Source organism: Suillus plorans (genome assembly GCF_016647745.1).
Source record: "Suillus plorans strain S12 chromosome Unknown HD556scaffold_67, whole genome shotgun sequence".
Lineage (NCBI taxonomy): Eukaryota > Fungi > Basidiomycota > Agaricomycetes > Boletales > Suillaceae > Suillus > Suillus plorans.
In genome coordinates, this window is record NW_024537451.1 from 220,834 (window position 1) to 240,132 (window position 19,299).

The following is a 19,299-nucleotide window of genomic DNA, read 5'->3' on the forward strand; positions in this document are numbered from 1 at the left end:
GCAGGGTCATGGGAAGAAGATTAGCGTGCACTTCAAGGATATCGGTGGCGGTGCTTCTCATGGCACCAGTCATAGCTATGGCTGCAATTCGTTGGATGGAGGTGAGCTTCCTGGCAACACCCAGGGAACCTCTCTGTAGCGTGTCGGTTCCCTCCCGATAAGCCGGCGTAAACCAAAGATCCGCCGTGTATAGCATTTTGGGGACTGCCGTGGCTAGGTAGAGCTGTTGCATGAGGCGGAGTGGGATACCTTTGGACATAGTTGACAGGCGCCATAGTTGCAGAACGTATGCCAACCCTTTGGCCAATGCATTGTCCACTTGGGCTTTCCATCGTAATTCCTGGTCGAGGATGACGCCCAGGAATCGATGAGTGGGAGTGGGGCGTATGACGACTCCACGGAGATGCAGGGGTGGGCGATCACGCTGTAGAAACAACAATACTGTGAGGAACAAATGATGCTCCAGACTGTTCCCCTCGCGGTGGGCTCCAGTTGTAGAAACAACAATACTGAGAGGAACAAATGATGCTCCAGACTGTATCTGTAAATGTTGTAAGGTCGTGCATTGCCTAGTCTGCTATACTTGAGATGACAAGTGCGTTCGACCCTAAAGGGGAAGCGAGTGCAGCAAGGATCTAGTAGTGCGCGCCGAAGGCGCTACTGGTCGGCTGATGCGAAGCGCGAGAAAGCGCGCAGGTGCACGCGAGGCGCGGGAAAGCGAAGGTGCGCGCGAGGTGCGGGAAGCGCGCGCGCGTGTGAGCGGTAATGAGTGAGAGTAAGAGTGAGTTTGCTTAAGTGGTGATTAGATACTAGACAAGAGATACGAGCGCGAGGTGTCAAAGAATAGATTTCTACTATGTTCTCCTAGGTAGTATGTGGGTGGTAAGTGGGAGGTAAAGTCCAAAGTTCGAAAGTTCTTAATAGTATGTAATGCTGGCGCTTATATACGGCGCCTAAGCGCTGTCACGCGGAGCCGAAGCGCTACCGAGTAAGGTATGTAAAGCTATATGTAAGTAAGGGTCCATGATATAAATAAAGGTGGGATGATATGTAAATAAGGGAAATGGAAATACACGCACTAGAGAGCTTGGTGGACAGTGGATGGATGCTTCCGGAAGGCTGGCGCTATAGGGCGATCAAGCGCGGGAAAGCGCGCGCGCGTATACATCGTAAAGCGCGGGAAAGGTGCGCGCATGGCGCGCGTTGCACGGGAAAGCTGCGCCTCATATAGGGATAGCTGCAGATAGCACACAGAGTGATGCTGCAAGTTTGTGCTGTGTACTCCCTAGTGAATACTGCCATATCACACCATGAGAGGCATGAGTCTCTACAATGCATTCTATTCATGGAAAAATCTATAAGGGCAAATTTGTTAGTCTTGAAGCGTGAGTTATGGTCCCGCGACCAATCAAATCCTCCTCCTGGACGTTCCAGCATGTCGTTGAGGGTGCGATGAGTGTCTACGAAGTCTTTACCTATGGCCACCAGGGCTGTGTCGTCAACGAAGGTGAGAGTGAGCTCTGAGAGGGAGGCGCGTCCATGGCGAGGCTTGGCGATATCTACAAGGTCAGCACTATAAATTATATAAAGAATCATTGAGAGTGGGTTGCCCTGTCCTATACCATTGTTGATGTCAATCCAATCCGAGGTGTAGCCGTCAAAGTGCAGTTGGGTCTTGCGACCGGTGAGGACTTGTTCTGTAAAGTTGATTAGTTCGAGCGGGAGACGACGTGTTCGCATGTTGTGTAGCAGACACTTGGTTACCGCGTTCGGGAAGGCACCCTCGATGTCCAGGAACAGGACAGAGGCAACTTTACCCGATCGCCAAGCGTTCTTGACGGTGTCTTCTAGAAGATGGAGGGAGTCAGTAGTAGAGCGTCCAGGGCGACCACCAAAGTGGGTGTTTGGCAGGAGGTGATGATGTTCTAATAAATAGGTTAGTTGGTCAGCAATGACAGCGGTGAGGAGTTTGCATGTGGTGTTGATCAAGGCAATGGGGCAGTAGGCCTTAGGGATAGTGTAGTTCGGTTTGCCGGGCTTTCGAAGGACGACAGTCGTGAAGTTCTTCCATGGGGCGTAATACGTACAATAGGTGAAGACTCCGTTGAAGAGGTGGACTAAATAAGGGGTCAGTAAAGCAGAGCATTCTTTGAAAACAATATTTCGAATGCCGTCGGGTCCTGGGGCCTTGTAACCACTGAGTTTCGATATGGCACGGGTGATCTGAACTGAGGTGATGGGGGTGTGAGGAGCCACAGGATCTGGATAAATGAAGTCAGCGGGTATGGAGTTAGTGGTAGGAGGGGGAGGGAAGAACGCCTCCGCTATGATAATGCTTTTCTCGGCATTAGTAGCTGCCTCTATCTCAGTTCCGTCAGGTCGTTTAGCAATAAGGGTGGGGATGCGTGCTTTCCCCCCATCAGTAGGGTCTGATGAGATATACCGATTGGCGGTCCATAAGTCGTTGCCCTCGATATCTTCCAGCCAGTCTAGCCAGTGTTGCTTCTTGGTGCTTGTGATTTTCTCCGCATATCGGTTCTTGAGGGCCTTATATTCCGCATGACAGGGATGGTCGACGAGTCCACGCATTTGGTAGGATTTGTGGCTTAGTTTCGCTACTTGCTTGCGGAGGTCAGTAAGAGTGCGAGTCCACCACCGTTTGGAGTGAGGGCATGGTTTGGATTGGGGAACACATGCGTCCATGGTGGTTTTGATGGCCTGCGTGATGGTCTTGGCTAATTGTTGGAACTCTTCTGCTGAGGCGAGGGGGAGTGGCGGAGTAGGTTCGAGTGTCTTTCCTAAGGTTTCCTTAAAAGAGTTCCAGTCCACGTCACGCCAATTGGGACGTGGAGTGTTGTCCGTGCGAGGGATTTCCAGTTCCAGGGTCAGAAGTATGGGCAGATGGTCTGTTTTAGGGCCGCGCTTGGCTGGTTCGGTGGTGCATGAGACCACGGTCTCGAGGGTGCCTTCCATTCCAAATATGTTGTCCGGTCGAGTCCAATTCCCGGTGCTCATGGACTGGAGGGTGGGGATGCCACTAGGGAGTATCTGTACCATGCCATAGTCAGTGATCAGATCAATGAGCGGTTGAGAGAATGAATAATTAAAGAGATGCCGGTTACGAAGGTCTTCCCACATGGGGTGGTGGCGGTTGAAGTCCCCAAGCCATAGCATTTGGTTGTCAGCCGTTGGTCGGAGCAGGGCAATGTTCTGAGCGAGGTACTCCTCCAATGCGATCAAGGTGTTCTGGTGGGTACAGTCGTTGTATATATTGAGAATCGTGCAGTTGCCGAACTCGCCGGATATTTGGACTATGACGATGTCAGATGAGGGGAAAAAGATTTGTTTCCATGTGTTCGTGTCGAGTGAGGAGTTGATGAAGGTTATGGCGCGAGATCGTTCCTGTGGGCATGTGAAATGGTTAGTTGGATATAGTACATGCCAGCGGTGGCTGGCACGGGTATTGCGAAGGAAATTAATATACGGTTCCTGAATAATTAAGAGATCTTGGTTAGTAATGTCTGGGCTATTCATCAGCGATTCCTGCGCTGCTAGTGAAGCATTAAGATTCTGCTGCCAAATTTTAAGGCTGACTGGGTTCGGTATGGGTTGTTCAGACATTGGAGATGGGGGATTGGTGGCCTGCGCTGGGGGTAGAGTAAGTAGAAGGAGAGGGGAGGGGGGAGACGGGGGGTGAGATAAAGGAGGAAAGGGAAGGAGTTGAGGGAGTTGCAGGAGTCGTGGGAGTTGAGGGAGGTTTGGTAGCATTGGATTCAAGTTCAGGTACCGGTAATTGCAATCTGGGAATGGGTACGGGCTGGAAGCTAAGGGTCGATTGTTTATGGTGGGGTGGGGGAGGGGGAGGCGGCGGCGGCGGCGGTGGCAACGACAGCTGATGATGGGCAGAGTTGGAAGTGGGTGTGCTTGGCACTTCAGAGCGGGCGGGGGTGGGAGTGGGAGTGGGAGTGGAAGTGGAAGTGGGTTTTGTTGGTGCAGGGGCAGGAGCTGGTGGGCGAGGTGAGTTGGGTGTTCGGGTCAAGGAGGAGCTCGTGGGGAAGAAGGGTAACTTGTTCTCAGGGTACATCTCATCCAAGGCTTTGCACCGGCGAAGGAATTCCGGACATTTGCGACTCCAGCTGGTGTGGGATTGACTCTTGCAGTTCACGCAACATTCAGTGCGGAATGAGTTACATAGAGTGGTCCGGTGGCGTCCGCTGCAAGTGCCACAGGTGTCATGAGGAGAGGAGCAATTGCGTGCCATGTGTCCGAACTTTTGACATTTAGCGCAGCGAAGGGGTTCCTTTCGATCCTTACTGACAGCGTATCTGCGGGCGTCGATGCAAAGTCCCTCTTTGAGGATGCCGTTGGCAGTTTCGACATCTTTGACTTGAATTAGGGCGAATGCCGTACATTGTTCCCTGGTACGACGTTGAGGAGGTTTGATCCAATGGATGGAGGCGATGGAATTGGGGGGGAGATGGTTTTCGGCCTCAATGTGACGTGGGAAGTTGTCACACTCTATCTCGTAGGAGATGGGCAGGAATTGAACTACGATGGGGTAGGTCCTGTCACGGATGCTCGCTGTTGAGTCCAGGTGGGATTCCAGTAGCACCCTGCCTGTGGGGCCTTTAAGCCATCCCGCCAATTGCTCATTGTCTACTTCTATTATCAATCCTCCATTTCGAAGACGTTGGACTGTGCGAACTGCTCCATTGGGGGTATCTTGGGTACAGATTTCGAGGAGAATGTCTGAGATATGTTTGGCTATCGTGGTGTTAGTGGTCTCTGTGGGGAATAGTGAATGGCCTGGCGTCGGGTCGAGCATTATCTGTTTTGCGTGGATTGTGGCTCTAGCCACCGCTTGGTCAGTGGAGGATGGGAGGTGAGCCACTGCGACAGAGCTGTACGTGGGATGGGATGGAGAGGCATTGGTTGGTTGCGTGTGGCCCGTGGGGGACTGAAGGAGCTGAGTTGAGAGATTGTTGAGGCGGTCCTGCGTGGATTCCAGCGATGGGGTGAGTAGCTTGTAGGAGTTGTTGCAGTCCTCTATCGATTCGTAAAGCATGTCCACCGCCTCCTCAATTCGTCCTGCTGCAATCTTAAGGTCATTTCCTTCTTCCTCTTTTTCCCGCGCGAGTGAGCTGTGAAGCTGTGAAGATTGTGCCAATGCATCTTTCATGGTTTCAGCTGTGTTGTGGATAGCAGCTACTTGCGGTGCGATGGCTGCAATTACGTTGTTCACGATGTTGCTTGAGAGGGATTCTGACAGTTGTTTGGCTGCGGCCTCCACAACGACCTCTGCAATTTCCGAGGCAGCCTGTCATTTGAGGATGAAGGCCACTGCTCTGATGGCATTGGTGATGGAGATCGGGATTGGCTTGACCATTTGGGTAATTTGAAATAGTATTCCCACCAGATGTAGCGTGGTGAGGGGTTCGTCGGCTTGTCGTAGGAGGACACTTTCAAGATACTTCTCTGCAGATTCTAAGTTTGTTACTGCTCCCGGGAGCGCCTCAATGTCGTTCTGGAGCATTTGATTCCTTGTTGCGTTGGTTTGACGGGTAGTTGGGTGAGTTGAACCGTTTGTTGGGTTCTTCTTCTCAGGCGCTTTTCCCGGCGCCATATTCTATAATGTTAGTATCTAGAGATTGTTTTTTGTAGTTTTTAATGCTTTTCTGGGTATTGTTGGGTCGAGATAAGACACCACTGGGCGACGTTGGCGCCGTTGGGCACGATGTTCTGGTGCGGTGTCTGGGGTCCTGATCCGGGGTGCCACTTAGTGTGGGACTAAGAGGCGATCACCAGAAGAAGTTGCTGACAGCGAGAGAGACTCAGAGTCTGATGACGAAAGTGATGACTTTGGTGAAAAGAGCATGGTTCTGGGAACTCGCAATGATATTTCAAAAGACTAGTTACTTTGGCATTCCTGTCATAGACACACAATCGGCACACTATGCACTATATAGTTTAATCTAAACTGGAACAGCATCCGACATATCGGGCACCGACATCGTTTGCCTGCGTGATGATGCGTGTGAACTCGCCCGATGAACTTGGCGCATAAGGCAAGGGCAGAATGCCAGCGTGATGCCTGGGTTTTGTTCTGAGAGCGATATAAAATTAGACGTCAAATCGGGAGATTGGATGAACAAAACATACTCGATAGCAGCCCCGGCTGCTCCCCGTGACTTCCCTTTGAGTAGCTCATCTATAACCTCGTCAACCATGCCTTCTTCCCCCATATCCGGCAGCTCATCCCCCATTCCACCCAGCGAGGACTCTTCAATGTGCAGTCGCTTTTGTAGGGAATCACCCCGGGACAGAGAGTCATTGCCAACATCCAGCTCTTCTGAGGAGCGCTTTCGTTGGCGAGGTGTAGGGATTGGTGCCACAGACTCTCCATGTCGCGCTTGGTCGTCAACAGGACGATCTGAGTCTCTACGAGGATGCTTCGGCGGCATCGAGGTACGAGGGAGAAAGGAGAGTGTGAGGCAGTGATACAGTGGTGCACATGCTTTGCGCCATACCTAATGTAGTTGGTTCGGATGAGGTAGCATCGTGTTACAGAATACAACTCACCTGTTTGAATGCTTCGAGACTATACTGTGCCATATGGGCCAGCGTAACCGGTACATAAGGGATAGGATGTAAAAGCTTGGGTGAGTCTAACACCGGTGACACAGGAATGGGGATGATAACTTGTGGCGGTTTCGGCTGCGCTGTTGCCGTTGTCGTTGTAGGCTCATGCTCCTTCTCCTCAGGATGTGATGGTGGAGGCGATGGCGTGGTATGTAGCATTGTCATAGAAAGAACAGGGCTCGTTGTGTGTGATCCATCGCTTCTCGTCGATGCACTGGTGCTACTCAAGGAATCGTCCTCACGCTTACCACCGATGTCCAAGCCGCCAGCCGCCCAATCAACGCCATCAAACCATACTCCGGGTGTGCGCAGCTCAGCAAGCACATCTTCAAGGTTTATCTTCGATGCGCGCACAGGGCTGGGACAGAGCAGCAGGTAAGGGAGTGTCGATTTGTTCCTTGCGGTCAGTGATGTTCTTGAGTAGTCTATCGGCTTTCTTCTTAATGTCGGAGTTGAACGAGGAGGCTGGAGAGCTTCGGCTGGGGTCAAGTGTCTGTTAGTGTGATGAATAAATAACAAAAAGGAGTGAACGAAGGAACAAGAGCGTGATGGACTTACCAATGATTCAACCGGGCCATTAAGCTTTGGGTTAGGGTTGGGAGTTTGCACCTGCAAGGGGGCAAGAACAAGGCAAGTGTACAGAGCAGGAGCAAGTTGTAAACATGGACATCTGCCTGAGAGGGTGTTATTGCGAACGGCTCGCAGGACTCCAGGAGAGTGTGAGGCAAAGCGAATTTTTGGGGGGCAAGTTGGAGAACTTGTACGTCTCACAGTACTAGTACAACTTGCTACTCCCGAACCATTGGTGTCCGTGCTAGCTTCCAAGCCGCACTGTATGTATCGCCTCCAGTTCGGAGCTGAACAAGTCATACATTCATACATGTACATAGATGGTACTAAGTCTTTTCGCCAGTCTAGGACACCACTCCCAGCAGAGTTTAAAGCTTCCGTGGGAGCTTGAGTTGGACTCACCTCGACAGCAGCAGCACTACAGTGGAGAGATGCCAACAACCTTAATGTATTACCAAAAGTATATCTAGGCATTTCTGCTACGGTCTCTTCCACTGTCAGACTCAGACTCAGAATCTGTGAACTCTGCGAACTCTGGTTGATCTTCATCATCCTGATCCTCCCCTTGTGATCCCCAGTCCTGAACACCGTGAAGTGCTTGTGTTGGCGGGTTCACCATGCCTCCCATATACTGATAACCAGCAGGTCCTACTAAGCCAGCATTTTGAGGGAGGTCCTGCAAGCTCGGAAGCAATAGAACATCATCATCTTTGTTACAATAACATTTAACCGAGAACCCCTCCTACGGAGGTCATCATGACCTTAGCCCCTATCCCACCATATGCACCGTCTTGGAAGACTTACCGACTCAACGAAGACTCGTAGAGACGCCTAGAACGGCCTGGATGCCGTTAGATGACCTAGACCAGCCTAGGCTACATCTGGATGGACCTAGAAGGTCCTCGATCCGGATCATGAGGAAGCTCTGCCTCATGGTCAGAAGAGAAGCCGCATGCCGCAGCATGCGCAGTTAGACCAGCCTAGGCTACATCTGGATGGACCTAGAAGGTCCTCGATCCGGATGGAAGCTCTGCCTCATGGTCAGAAGAGAAGCCGCATGCCGCAGCATGCGCAGTTAGACTCCAAGGCATGCTACGCCTTGAGGACAGATAAGAGAGGCATGATAAGCCTCATGTATAGATAAGCGACCGCATGGCATCAGATAAGATGCCCTTATATAGACACACTTACATCTACCTACCAAACGTAGTATTGGTCTGTGCACATGGACAACAGTATATAGAGCAGACTAGAATCATGTATATTCCCTACTTGATTCTACTAGGTTTTCATCAGAACTTCCTCTGTGTGATTATCCCAAATCACTCAGTCTAAAGCCGCACCTTAAGGAAAGCCGACGCTACCTTAAGTGGAACCCCCGAACCTCTCATTCGAGAGAAGATCCCCGTCTCTCCAATAGCGAGCTCGCTATCAGATTAGGCAATCCGCCTAGGGAGAGCTCGAACTATCCTAGTCCGTAACAAAAGAATCAAGTCTTACTTTCCCGGCCCTGCTCATCACGCACCGCCGTTGAAACTGAACCGACCGTACCGCTGAGACAAGCGTAGACCTCTACTCTCGTAACCAAATCGCCGAGACCGGCGTAAAGCTATCCACAAATTGTCAAAACAGACGTACGAAGCTTTGAATCCTTAAAGCCCATCACTGTCCCTTCGCACTACTTCCTCTATCATGAACGCACCGACACAAATCATGATGATCAGAAGAAATACCGACGCCGCCGCCAACCTTTCAGGAATGGATACAAGACACCACCTGAAGCAACGACGATGCTTTTCTTGCCATCACGTTGGACACAAAGCCAACGACCACAAGTGCCCGATGAGGAGAAAGATTATCGAAGAAGAAACAGTCCGCAAGACAGCGGCTGGTAAGGAGAAGACTGGACCGCTGCTAATAATTAACAAGAACAGCGTATCAAAAAAGAAAGAACTACGGGTTGCCGCCACCCTAATGTCCATCACTAAGCCGCCCATTACGACCACCATGGTTATAGATTCGGGCGCATGCGACTCATTTATAAGCAGAGAACTCTGCAAGAAATATCGCATTAGAACGCACCTCCTTCAGAAACCAAAAAGGGTAATGAACGGAGACGGAACGAGAGGAGGCGACGTCAAAAGATTTTGCCGACTCATCATAAAGATCGACGACCGAGTAATGCACGGACGATTCCTCGTAATGCCGCGCTTAGACGACATCTTACTCGGATTCACATGGCTGGCCGCTGTGAAACCCTCCATAGATTGGAAGAAAGGCACGGTAACTATCCCTGCCACTGACAAGTCGAAAGGACTTGAGAGAATGATTGAGAGAGGTAGGAAGAGGAACGGGTTAAAGCCGCTCTTCCGTAGAGAAAAGAAGACACGAAACACGCGCCAAAGAAGGGAGGTAGGCACCCTGACGAAGAAGAAAGAAGAACTCCGAGATGAGTATAAACTAGATCTGACAGAAGCACCTGTCACGAAGAACCTCCGAAATGAGGCTAAACTACCAGAACCGGCTGATTCGCCGATGGAAGATCTCCGAAACGAGTCGAAACTAACTTCGGGAAGACGGAAATTCAATCCGACATTAACCCCGATCGAGGAACTCCACGAAATCCTCGAGTACGCACCGGCTACCAAGCCGTTGGAACCCCACGCCTCGACATCCCAGAACGTCGAGAAGAAGTCCACGAGACAGTCGGACTTAGTTACCACCTCACCACCCGCAGATAAATATAGATTTTCTGCAGTACCTGCCCAGATCTTAGGAAAAGGCAGAGCTACTTTCGACGAGGAACCCCCTCGTGCAAAGATCCCAAGACCGGCCCCTGAACCGGAGAAAACTCAGAAGTACGTCTTTTCAGCAGAACCTGCTTCGGTTCTTGGAAAAGGTAGATCGGTAGTCACGGCAGAAGCGCCGCCACCAAAGAAACTCCGCCAAGAGTATAAACTAGCAGAAGATGAACCGGCCGCTGATCAATGGATCAACCGGGCCGAGCCGATCGTTTCTTTCCCAGAACGATCGAAAACCACACCAGTCACTCGCCCATTCCTCGTGCCCACACTAGCCGATAAGGAAATGATGGAAGAAACTGACGATGAACATAACGACGAGATAGTCGTTCATACTGCCCCCGCGGCCCCTGCCATAGCAGAAGAACCCGCGACGACTCCGATGGAAGTAGATCGGATTAAACAGCAGAACTACTTTCAGCGAACGATAAAGCGTATCGCAAACCATTGCCCCAACCAGGACGACCCTGTGGATGTTAGATTATTCCAGGGAGAGATCGCACCAGTCACGGATCAGTCTGACCCTGACTGCGGAAACCTTGATTTAGACTTCTAGATTTGATCGGTGATCAAACGGCTTACTTGGGGGGTGAAATTCTCATTTAAAAACTCATTTCACTCTTAATTCCCCTCACCCCGGCCGCACCCTTATCTATAAATATCGACAATCGCCTGAGTCCGGCATGACTATAAACTGTACCTGAGTCCGGCATGACTATAAACTGTACCTGAGTCCGGCACGACTATAAACTGCGCAGAAGTCCGAAATGACTTGAAACTATCCTTGGTCCGGAAAAGACCTTAAACTATCCCAGGTCCATCATGACTCTAAACTAAGAATAGAAGGACGAACCCGGAGATACGGACCCCTTCACCTTGAAGACGAGACTAATACACCGAGAAACTCCTGCAAAGCCCCGGATGCCTTACCTTCGCCACTGTCTGGAAAGACGCTAAACTATCACGAGACGAACTCCGTGGAAACTCCTGCAAGCCCATGGAACCCTCTAGAACGACCGAGAAATTCAACAAAAGAACATCTCGAAACGACATACCCCGGATCTTGACAGAATTCGACTAAAACGAAAGATCAAGACACGCACGTCCGCAATGACGCAAAACTTCCGCTTCTAATAGTCCGAAATGACTCGAAACTATCACAGAACCGCACTGGCATGGTGACTTCTCCCTCTGCCAAGAGAACCATGAGGCACTCCACGCCTTCATGATTGAACTTTGATAAAGAGATTAAAAAAGATAAGTTAACTGATCAAGCGGAGCTTAAAGCACTCTTGGAGGCCCATATAAACCCTCTACAACAATATACTCGCCAGAAACTCTCGCAACAATCATGCCTAACAACATCGAAGCCTCTACCATCGTTCCCCTAAAGAACTCGGGATTTTCCAAAATCCTCGACCACCTCGAGAAAGGCGTCGTCGCCGAAACGGCCATTCTCTCCCCAGACCACTTCCTAGAGATCAGCGACATCCTAGGACAGTCAGATGTCAACATCGCCGCCTCTGCATCATTGGTGATAGACATTATCCGCACCACGCGACACCTAGAATTATCGGTGAACCGTGAAGACTTAGACCCAGCAACTAGAGCCCTCATAGTGCTGGAAGACCAGAAGAAGATCCGCGCAATGGCGCTCCACTTACTCCCCGACAACTTCAGCGACCTCGTAGACATCGCGAAGAAACGCGTTGGAGAAAAGTTAAGACCCTCGCGCCCTACCAAGAAAACGCGAGTAAACCGCACCTGCATCTGTCGACGATGCGGAGGATACGGACACAACTTTAGAAAGTGTCCAGACGCTGTGTGTTGCGTCTGCAACGAAATCGGACCCGACCACCTGTCGGTCCACTGCCCTCAACTCGGAGAAGTATCATGCCTCCCAGAGTTTCGAGACGACGAGGAATACTACGAACTCCTCGTAGATTGGGAGAAGAACCACGTTGCGCTAGAAGAACTAATCGAGAACAACCCCGCGCCGCGCTCGCCCACTCCCATTGATACCCGCAGTAATACTGCCACTCCAGACGAAGAAACCCGGAAGAGAGTTTTGTCGTAGTCGGCGACTTCGACCCAGAAACGGAGGTAATGTTACAATAACATTTAACCGAGAACCCCTCCTACGGAGGTCATCATGACCTTAGCCCCTATCCCACCATATGCACCGTCTTGGAAGACTTACCGACTCAACGAAGACTCGTAGAGACGCCTAGAACGGCCTGGATGCCGTTAGATGACCTAGACCAGCCTAGGCTACATCTGGATGGACCTAGAAGGTCCTCGATCCGGATCATGAGGAAGCTCTGCCTCATGGTCAGAAGAGAAGCCGCATGCCGCAGCATGCGCAGTTAGACCAGCCTAGGCTACATCTGGATGGACCTAGAAGGTCCTCGATCCGGATGGAAGCTCTGCCTCATGGTCAGAAGAGAAGCCGCATGCCGCAGCATGCGCAGTTAGACTCCAAGGCATGCTACGCCTTGAGGACAGATAAGAGAGGCATGATAAGCCTCATGTATAGATAAGCGACCGCATGGCATCAGATAAGATGCCCTTATATAGACACACTTACATCTACCTACCAAACGTAGTATTGGTCTGTGCACATGGACAACAGTATATAGAGCAGACTAGAATCATGTATATTCCCTACTTGATTCTACTAGGTTTTCATCAGAACTTCCTCTGTGTGATTATCCCAAATCACTCAGTCTAAAGCCGCACCTTAAGGAAAGCCGACGCTACCTTAAGTGGAACCCCCGAACCTCTCATTCGAGAGAAGATCCCCGTCTCTCCAATAGCGAGCTCGCTATCAGATTAGGCAATCCGCCTAGGGAGAGCTCGAACTATCCTAGTCCGTAACAATCTTCAGGTTCCGTAACTCCCTGTGAAAGCAGGACTGTCAGGTCATCTTCACCTTCAATTGCGAGGAACTGCGCCAGTAACATCTGATATACATTCCAGAATGAATCCGACGACACTTGCGGTTTGCCGAGTGAGGTATAGAGATATTGTGCACGTTGCTCGAATGAAGGTGGGACAAGATCGAAGACAGGATGATCAGAGGGAGCATAAATTGCTTCGACCTCATCAAAGAGCGCACGTGGCACTGGAACCTTGAGAAGAGTAAGTAGTGTTGAGCTGCAGTCATGGACGACATACTTTGAAGTCAAGTGAATTGAATTCGTGAGGTTTCGCACGAATGATTGCTGGAATGCTGTGAGGAAGAATATTATTTTTGTCCCTGCGGGGAGCATTTTGGTTTCTACGATGAGCCCATGCATCAAGCTCAGCCTGGAGCCATGGAATTGCAAGCCAGCGGAACACGTAGCTAGATAGTAGATGGAGATTGTCAGTGAATACATATGCAAGGAAGTGATGCATACTTTTGCAGCGTGTTGTGAATGTCATATAGTCCCCTAGTGACACCTTCCTCCAGGATATTCTCGAAACCTGGAGCAAAGTCCCTGCGAAGCACAGACCACATGATTTCGGGCTTGATGTTCTGGTGCTTTCGCATCCAGCGGTGCTGAAGTGTTCCGTTGAGTGCTGGATCTAGGCGGTGTCGAATCATTGTTTGTGCATTGGCAACAGCAAAATTTTCGGAGCCTGGATCGCTCTGAGTGATCAAAGGTACAGCTGAGATCACAAAAAAAATGACATGATCAATGTCCGATCAATGTGAGGGGCTTGGTGACATACCTCCGAGTTTTCGGCAACAGTCAAGGTAGTATCTAGCAATAAGGCGTGGATTCTTGTTGGTCCACCAAACTTTCAGCCAATTAATCCAGCCAGTGAATGGATCGAGGCTGATATGCAGCCATAACCCAAAGCGCAGCCATTTGTTGTGCTGGTCTTGGGGCCAGACATCATTAACCCCCGCACACCAAAAATGCCTCCGTTTGAGACGTCCACGACGCCTAGCTTCCACAGCAGTTGGCTCTGTGATCTTGAGAAGCTTGGCGATCAGTTCACTGTTCAAACATCGATTTATAGTGAACAGTACTACCAAGTAGACAGCAACTCACCAGGGTACGTGAAAGCTGAACTGCTGGCGCAGGTCTCGTCTGATGGCCTCGGCACCTCGGTGGGGAAATTGTTGTCGAATCTCCCGGACATGCTGTTTGATGGACTCGAGAGTATGTTGTTGTTGCCTGGTCCGTTTCCAGCCCCAGCTATTTCGCATCCGACGAAAGCTGACAACGCTAGCATGATAAATTAGTTGAAGTAGTTGCACTGGACATATGTAAGACACGAACCTGAGTCCATATTCCTCCTGGTCATAATGGTCTTTGAGGTGGTGCACGATGTCAACATCACTCATGTTGAGCTTGAAATAAAACTGAGCCGGATCTTGTATTTCCCTGGCAGGAGCTATGCTCGCTCAAAAATAAGTGAAACTGGCAGTGATTCAGGCTTAACACTCACGACATGGCTTATGCTGGTTGGTGTGCCGAGAACAATCAGTCATAATGTTGGGAGCACAATCCTGCACTCATCAACTTGAACGTTCGAGTTGTTTTGAATTCCGTCACAGATTGCGCTGTCATTGCATTAAGGTACGATCAGCACCTGAGTTACTATCTGTAACCATTGGAGGACTCACAATTTGACAAGCAATACATCTTGAATATATCACTAGAAACATTAATATTAAGTCTCTCTCAAGCAGTGGTTGGGGGTCTGACAGGTAAAAGCCAAACAAACACGCTTAGCGAAGCAAATACGAAGCTGATCACTCCCGCTTTCCATAGTGGTATGGTTGACTCGGAGGTGCTCAAATGATTTCTTTGAGGTGGGTGGATGCTGGTGACGGTAGCAAAATGACTTGCATTTATGTTATCATGTGAAGGTTTTGCAAAATGGATATGCTTGGCGGATGATACTGCGGTAGAACCTATCCTGCATCGGTTGTGATGCACCGTTGACGCGGCTATGACGAGGCGAAAAATGCCATGCCAACTTTTCACAGTTTGAATTCAATAAGGTAGACAACATTTTGATTCAACCACTGCACCGCATTGCTTATGTCATGTTCCCACGGCCAAATCTGCCAGTTGCAATCTTTTCTTTTGCCGTTGCCTTGTCAAAATCATATACGCTGTAGTCAATCATATCTTTCCCGCTGTGTCTAAAGCCTCCAAAATAGAATTCGGAACGACTCGATGTCTGTGATATTTCCTCGTCGCCCAAACTGCTTGTGGCCCTGTAAGACCCTTGGTATATGCATCCATGAACCTTGCAGAACAATTTGCATACCTGGAGACAGCGCCGTTAGATGTGGTTGTTTGGCTGAAGATTGTTTCAAGCTTACCTTCGGATCTGCAATAATGGAATATCATCAAGACATGCACTGACATGCTTTTCCATATCTTCCATCTTGTGGACCCGAGGACCCGAGCGATACAGAAGCTTGACAGCACCCCAATATTGCTCAATAAAATTGAGCTTGCAGTGGAACTTGGGATAGAAGTCACACAGATGTCCACGTGCAGTGATGAGTTCTTCGAGATGTGATTTGACGTTCTGAACGTCAGGTTGATTGAACAATGTGCGACGACAGCAACAATCAATGGCACCATCGGCGCATTTGAAGTCTTTGCATTCTGCACGAAGCCCTGCTCGCCAGAGTCCACGCTCATCCAGAATGACTTGCATGCCTTTGAACCACCCAGGCATTGTGGGGTGATCATCTGGAAAGTAAAGGTTTTGTTGTGTTCCATCTTGCAAGGTTGTATTCCGCATTTTTGGTCCATTTGGGTGACACGTCCACCCAAGCTTTGGGTTTTTCACCATCTTTCTTGCACTCGGGGCATCAGGTGCCCGTTTCTGATGCGACGTTGCATTGTCAAACAAGAACAGGGCTCGTTTGAAACCGTGAGTCTTCTCCTTGAAGATATCAATTGCATTATCAACTTGTTTCACAAGGTCATCGTTGGTGAAGTATCCGTCTCGATTTTTACCCGGCTTAAACAGCACTCGGGATTCACTGCGGAGGCAAAGTTACAATTGGGAATGATGGTAAATCTTCAACGCACCTGTTGCCATGCCTCAACTCTCCCCATTCTTCAGTCAACATGCCTGAAACCATCAATGAGGGCCCTTCACCCTTCACCTCTGGTTGCTTTGTGTCTTTGTGGTCCCATTTCGTCTGTCGTCTATCATGCATCGTGAATGTAGATTCGTCCTGGGTCACTTTGACAAGTGGGTAGATTCCAGCAGCAAGATCAATTCCAGTGGGCAGGGATAGGACATTTCCATTGTGATCGTAAGTTGTCATCCGTTTTGAATACTCGTTCATGCGGCTCAAAAATCCTTTCCGATATTCGACAACATCAGCCCGCTCGTGGCCATCAATGTACATTCATTTTGTTGCCTTCCTGTATCTCCAATCCATCTTATGCAGCCAACACTGACCTGTCCGAATGGTGATGCCAGTCTTCAAGCCTAGGTACTGTTTCATCTCTGCAGTTGCCATAATATCCACAATGTCTTGTGCTTTCACATAGCCGTCCTTTGCAATGCCTTGGAGGTGGAGATGTATATGTTGTGCAAGGTCCTCGTCTTGAAGGATAGATGTTCCCATTCGGCTATATCTATGGAGGGGCAGTGTCCCGAATTGCATGTAGTCCACAACCCATCTGCGTAAATTTTGGGCATGATTGACCCCTCTTCCAGTTGCTTCTGCTGCAAGCTTAGAGCATTTCGTCCACCCAAATCCAAGCTCTGGATCAATATACAGACTGATAAGAGCAATCATACTGGTGACACGAGCACAGATAAACATTTTGAGATTATCTTTCTTGTGCCTCACTATCAATTCAGCCTTGGCTCTTCACAAAGCTGGGAGATCTCGATGATCCGGAAGGTCAAATGTGGCCGGGAACTCGGATTCTGCATCTGAATCAGCTGCAACATCAGCTTGTGGATCTGTGACTCGTTCGGACTGAGATGGCTGTTGGGTCTCAACAATCTCCGGATCTGCTGTGACATATCTGGTTCCTTGCACCTGGTTGCCATTTGTAATCTGACGGAAAATCATTCAGCATATTCCAATTTCACATCCGTTATTTCGCACCTGTATTCTGTCTTCCTGTTTGCTGCTCTCAGGTTCTGCATTTTTTTGGAAGAATGACACTATGGATGGGAATCCAGCAGCCTCCATTTTCTTTCCCTCGAGTCTCTGCCTCCGTTTTGTCCGGTCTGAATTTCCCATGTAGACTGGTTTTCTCTTTGTGGCTTCTCGTCTTTCCCTCTCCTTTCTAACCATACTGTCATGTGCTGCCTGGAGTTTGGCAGCAAAGGCAAGAAGGTCTGAATCTGTTTGAATTTCCTGCATGACCTTATCTTCACTGTCCTCCAACTCAAGATCAGAAGTGTATGCTTCTGACTCGGAGTCACAGTCTATTCCAGGCTCTGTTGTGCTTGACTTGATGAGTTCTGGTGCTTGGGACTTGACTTTAGGGGGATTTTTATGCAGGTTCTTGAGCCTATTTTTAATGCAGGTCTTTCTGCGACCCATAGCTGGCTTATTGAGATTTGTGAGCCAATCTCCTGGTAGACTTTGCTTCGCATTTTTAGTGGATTATGTAAGATTATATATCACGTGACATGGCCAAATTCTCGATGTCAAATTTATGTTCTCTCATCAGTCTGTGTCTGAAGGTGTTTTGGACACTTTTCATAAAAGTCGAAATAACATCACAGGAAATAAATATTCTTTGATTTTTTTTCCATCATATTGTAGCCAAAGGTATCTGGAATGCATTCTTGCATGCTAATAGGCTCTAATGTGCAGTATGTTTGTGAAATAACCTGTACACGGAGGTGATACAAAATGTGGCTGGATTTGGATGTCGTCTACCTTACAACATGTCCCTAAAGTAAGATGATGTATGCCAGGCTGGAGGACGCCCCCCGCATTGTTGTTTTAACCAATTCTAAAATTCACCCACTCGAGGTGTAACATGACGAGACTCTCAATTGCAATGTGGGGCATGCAGGCGAAATAATGTAATCCCGGGCCTTGGCCTCTCAGCAGCGCCAGCTCGCAAATATCGTTGACGGTTATTGTTGTGCTTTTCCGAACTCGATCCTATGTACATTCACCAGGCCAACTGCGCATGTCCTATCATTTTCTCACATGACTTTTTTTGTTGCTCCATAATCTTCTATGCTCTCGAAAATCTGACACCCAATTATGTTTCTAACATATCATTCGCTCAAACCACCCCGAACTCGAATGCAACGCTACGTACATGTATAACAGACAATACATTAACCGTACACTCCATATCGTACTCCACAAAGTGTCTCTGGTATCTCCGTCAATTAGTTTACCGGAACGAGGCTATTGTGATGAAGAGCTATAAGGATCAAATTGATTAACTGCGAGGAACGGAAAACAGTGGAGACTCACTCCTTGTAGCAGTGCTGCCAGCGTGTCCCATGTGCCATACGACTCAAATCAAGCTCAACACCACCTCTGGGAATTACTAATGCGGTCCGAGGATCATAAAATGGGTTTCGAGAAGCAGGTGGTACCCAGAATAAGGGCCGATGATTCAGTCCCATCATCCATCCATCTTCTCTCAGTAAATTGAACGTCAACCTGCGGTCATTATGGAGGGCGCCTGCGAGTAGCTCAGCAGTGTCGCGCAGTGCATGAGTCGGGTTTGATGAGTAGAAAATGAAGCCATCGTGTGCAGTGTTGGGTGCAGGGACGGCCGGTGTTGGATATGGGGTGCAACTGCCGTGCGAGGAAAATGGTGAACAGTCTCCTTCGGTATGGTCCTGCAGTAACTTCCCAATCGCTGCATACCACACTCGGACAGTGCCATCCCATGAAGAAGAAATGATGCGAGTCCCATCCCGCGAGAATGAGACTGACTTGACACCCGAAGTGTGCCCCCGCAAGGGCTCACCAACTGCCTGCCTTGTTGCAAGATCCCACAGCCAGACAGTTCAATCGCCCAAACCAGAAACAATGCGTGTCCCATCCGGAGAGAACGAGACAGAAATGACCAAGTGACTGTGCCCCTTCAAAATCTCTCCAACAGGCTTCCCCGTTGCTGCATCCCACAGCCGGACTGTCCTATCGTCCGAACCAGAAACGATGCGAGTTCCATCCGGAGAGAACGAGACCGACTTAACCTGATGAGTGTGCCTAAGGAAAGGCTCACCCACTAACTGCCCCGTCCCTGCGTCCCATAACTGGATAGTCTTATCTGCAGAACCAGTCGCGATGCGAGTTCCGTCCGGCGAGAATGAGACT

The 19,299-nt window shown here is 49.4% G+C and overlaps 7 protein-coding genes across 7 annotated transcripts; 1 reads left to right on the forward strand and 6 right to left on the reverse strand.

The window, feature by feature from the left end:
• Window positions 1-3,216: 3,216 nt before the first annotated feature.
• HD556DRAFT_1245023 (uncharacterized protein) lies at window positions 3,217-3,534 on the reverse strand (the record flags this gene model as incomplete). The annotated part of the gene is made up of 1 exon (XM_041298499.1): window positions 3,217-3,534. A coding segment is annotated over one exon (318 nt), but the record flags the coding sequence as incomplete, so codon positions are not given.
• Window positions 3,535-4,033: 499 nt separating this feature from the next.
• HD556DRAFT_1199707 (uncharacterized protein) lies at window positions 4,034-4,414 on the reverse strand (the record flags this gene model as incomplete). The annotated part of the gene is made up of 1 exon (XM_041296359.1): window positions 4,034-4,414. A coding segment is annotated over one exon (381 nt), but the record flags the coding sequence as incomplete, so codon positions are not given.
• Window positions 4,415-4,423: 9 nt separating this feature from the next.
• On the reverse strand, window positions 4,424-4,705 carry HD556DRAFT_1215180 (uncharacterized protein; the record flags this gene model as incomplete). Its single annotated transcript, XM_041296663.1, has 1 exon — window positions 4,424-4,705. A coding segment is annotated over one exon (282 nt), but the record flags the coding sequence as incomplete, so codon positions are not given.
• A 1,262-nt stretch (window positions 4,706-5,967) lies between these two features.
• Window positions 5,968-7,761, reverse strand: HD556DRAFT_1496950 (uncharacterized protein; the record flags this gene model as incomplete). The annotated part of the gene is made up of 6 exons (XM_041308904.1): window positions 5,968-6,103; window positions 6,160-6,527; window positions 6,580-6,965; window positions 6,994-7,132; window positions 7,198-7,248; window positions 7,612-7,761. 6 exons carry the CDS (start codon window positions 7,759-7,761, stop codon window positions 5,968-5,970), a joined length of 1,230 nt encoding a protein of 409 aa, XP_041155783.1.
• Window positions 7,762-11,361: 3,600 nt separating this feature from the next.
• Window positions 11,362-12,087, forward strand: HD556DRAFT_1447794 (uncharacterized protein; the record flags this gene model as incomplete). Its single annotated transcript, XM_041307338.1, has 1 exon — window positions 11,362-12,087. The coding sequence occupies one exon, from the start codon at window positions 11,362-11,364 to the stop codon at window positions 12,085-12,087; it is 726 nt and encodes a 241-aa protein (XP_041155784.1).
• A 3,049-nt stretch (window positions 12,088-15,136) lies between these two features.
• On the reverse strand, window positions 15,137-15,367 carry HD556DRAFT_1245020 (uncharacterized protein; the record flags this gene model as incomplete). The annotated part of the gene is made up of 1 exon (XM_041298498.1): window positions 15,137-15,367. The coding sequence occupies one exon, from the start codon at window positions 15,365-15,367 to the stop codon at window positions 15,137-15,139; it is 231 nt and encodes a 76-aa protein (XP_041155785.1).
• A 3,073-nt stretch (window positions 15,368-18,440) lies between these two features.
• Window positions 18,441-18,716, reverse strand: HD556DRAFT_1245065 (uncharacterized protein; the record flags this gene model as incomplete). Its single annotated transcript, XM_041298504.1, has 1 exon — window positions 18,441-18,716. A coding segment is annotated over one exon (276 nt), but the record flags the coding sequence as incomplete, so codon positions are not given.
• Window positions 18,717-19,299: the final 583 nt, after the last annotated feature.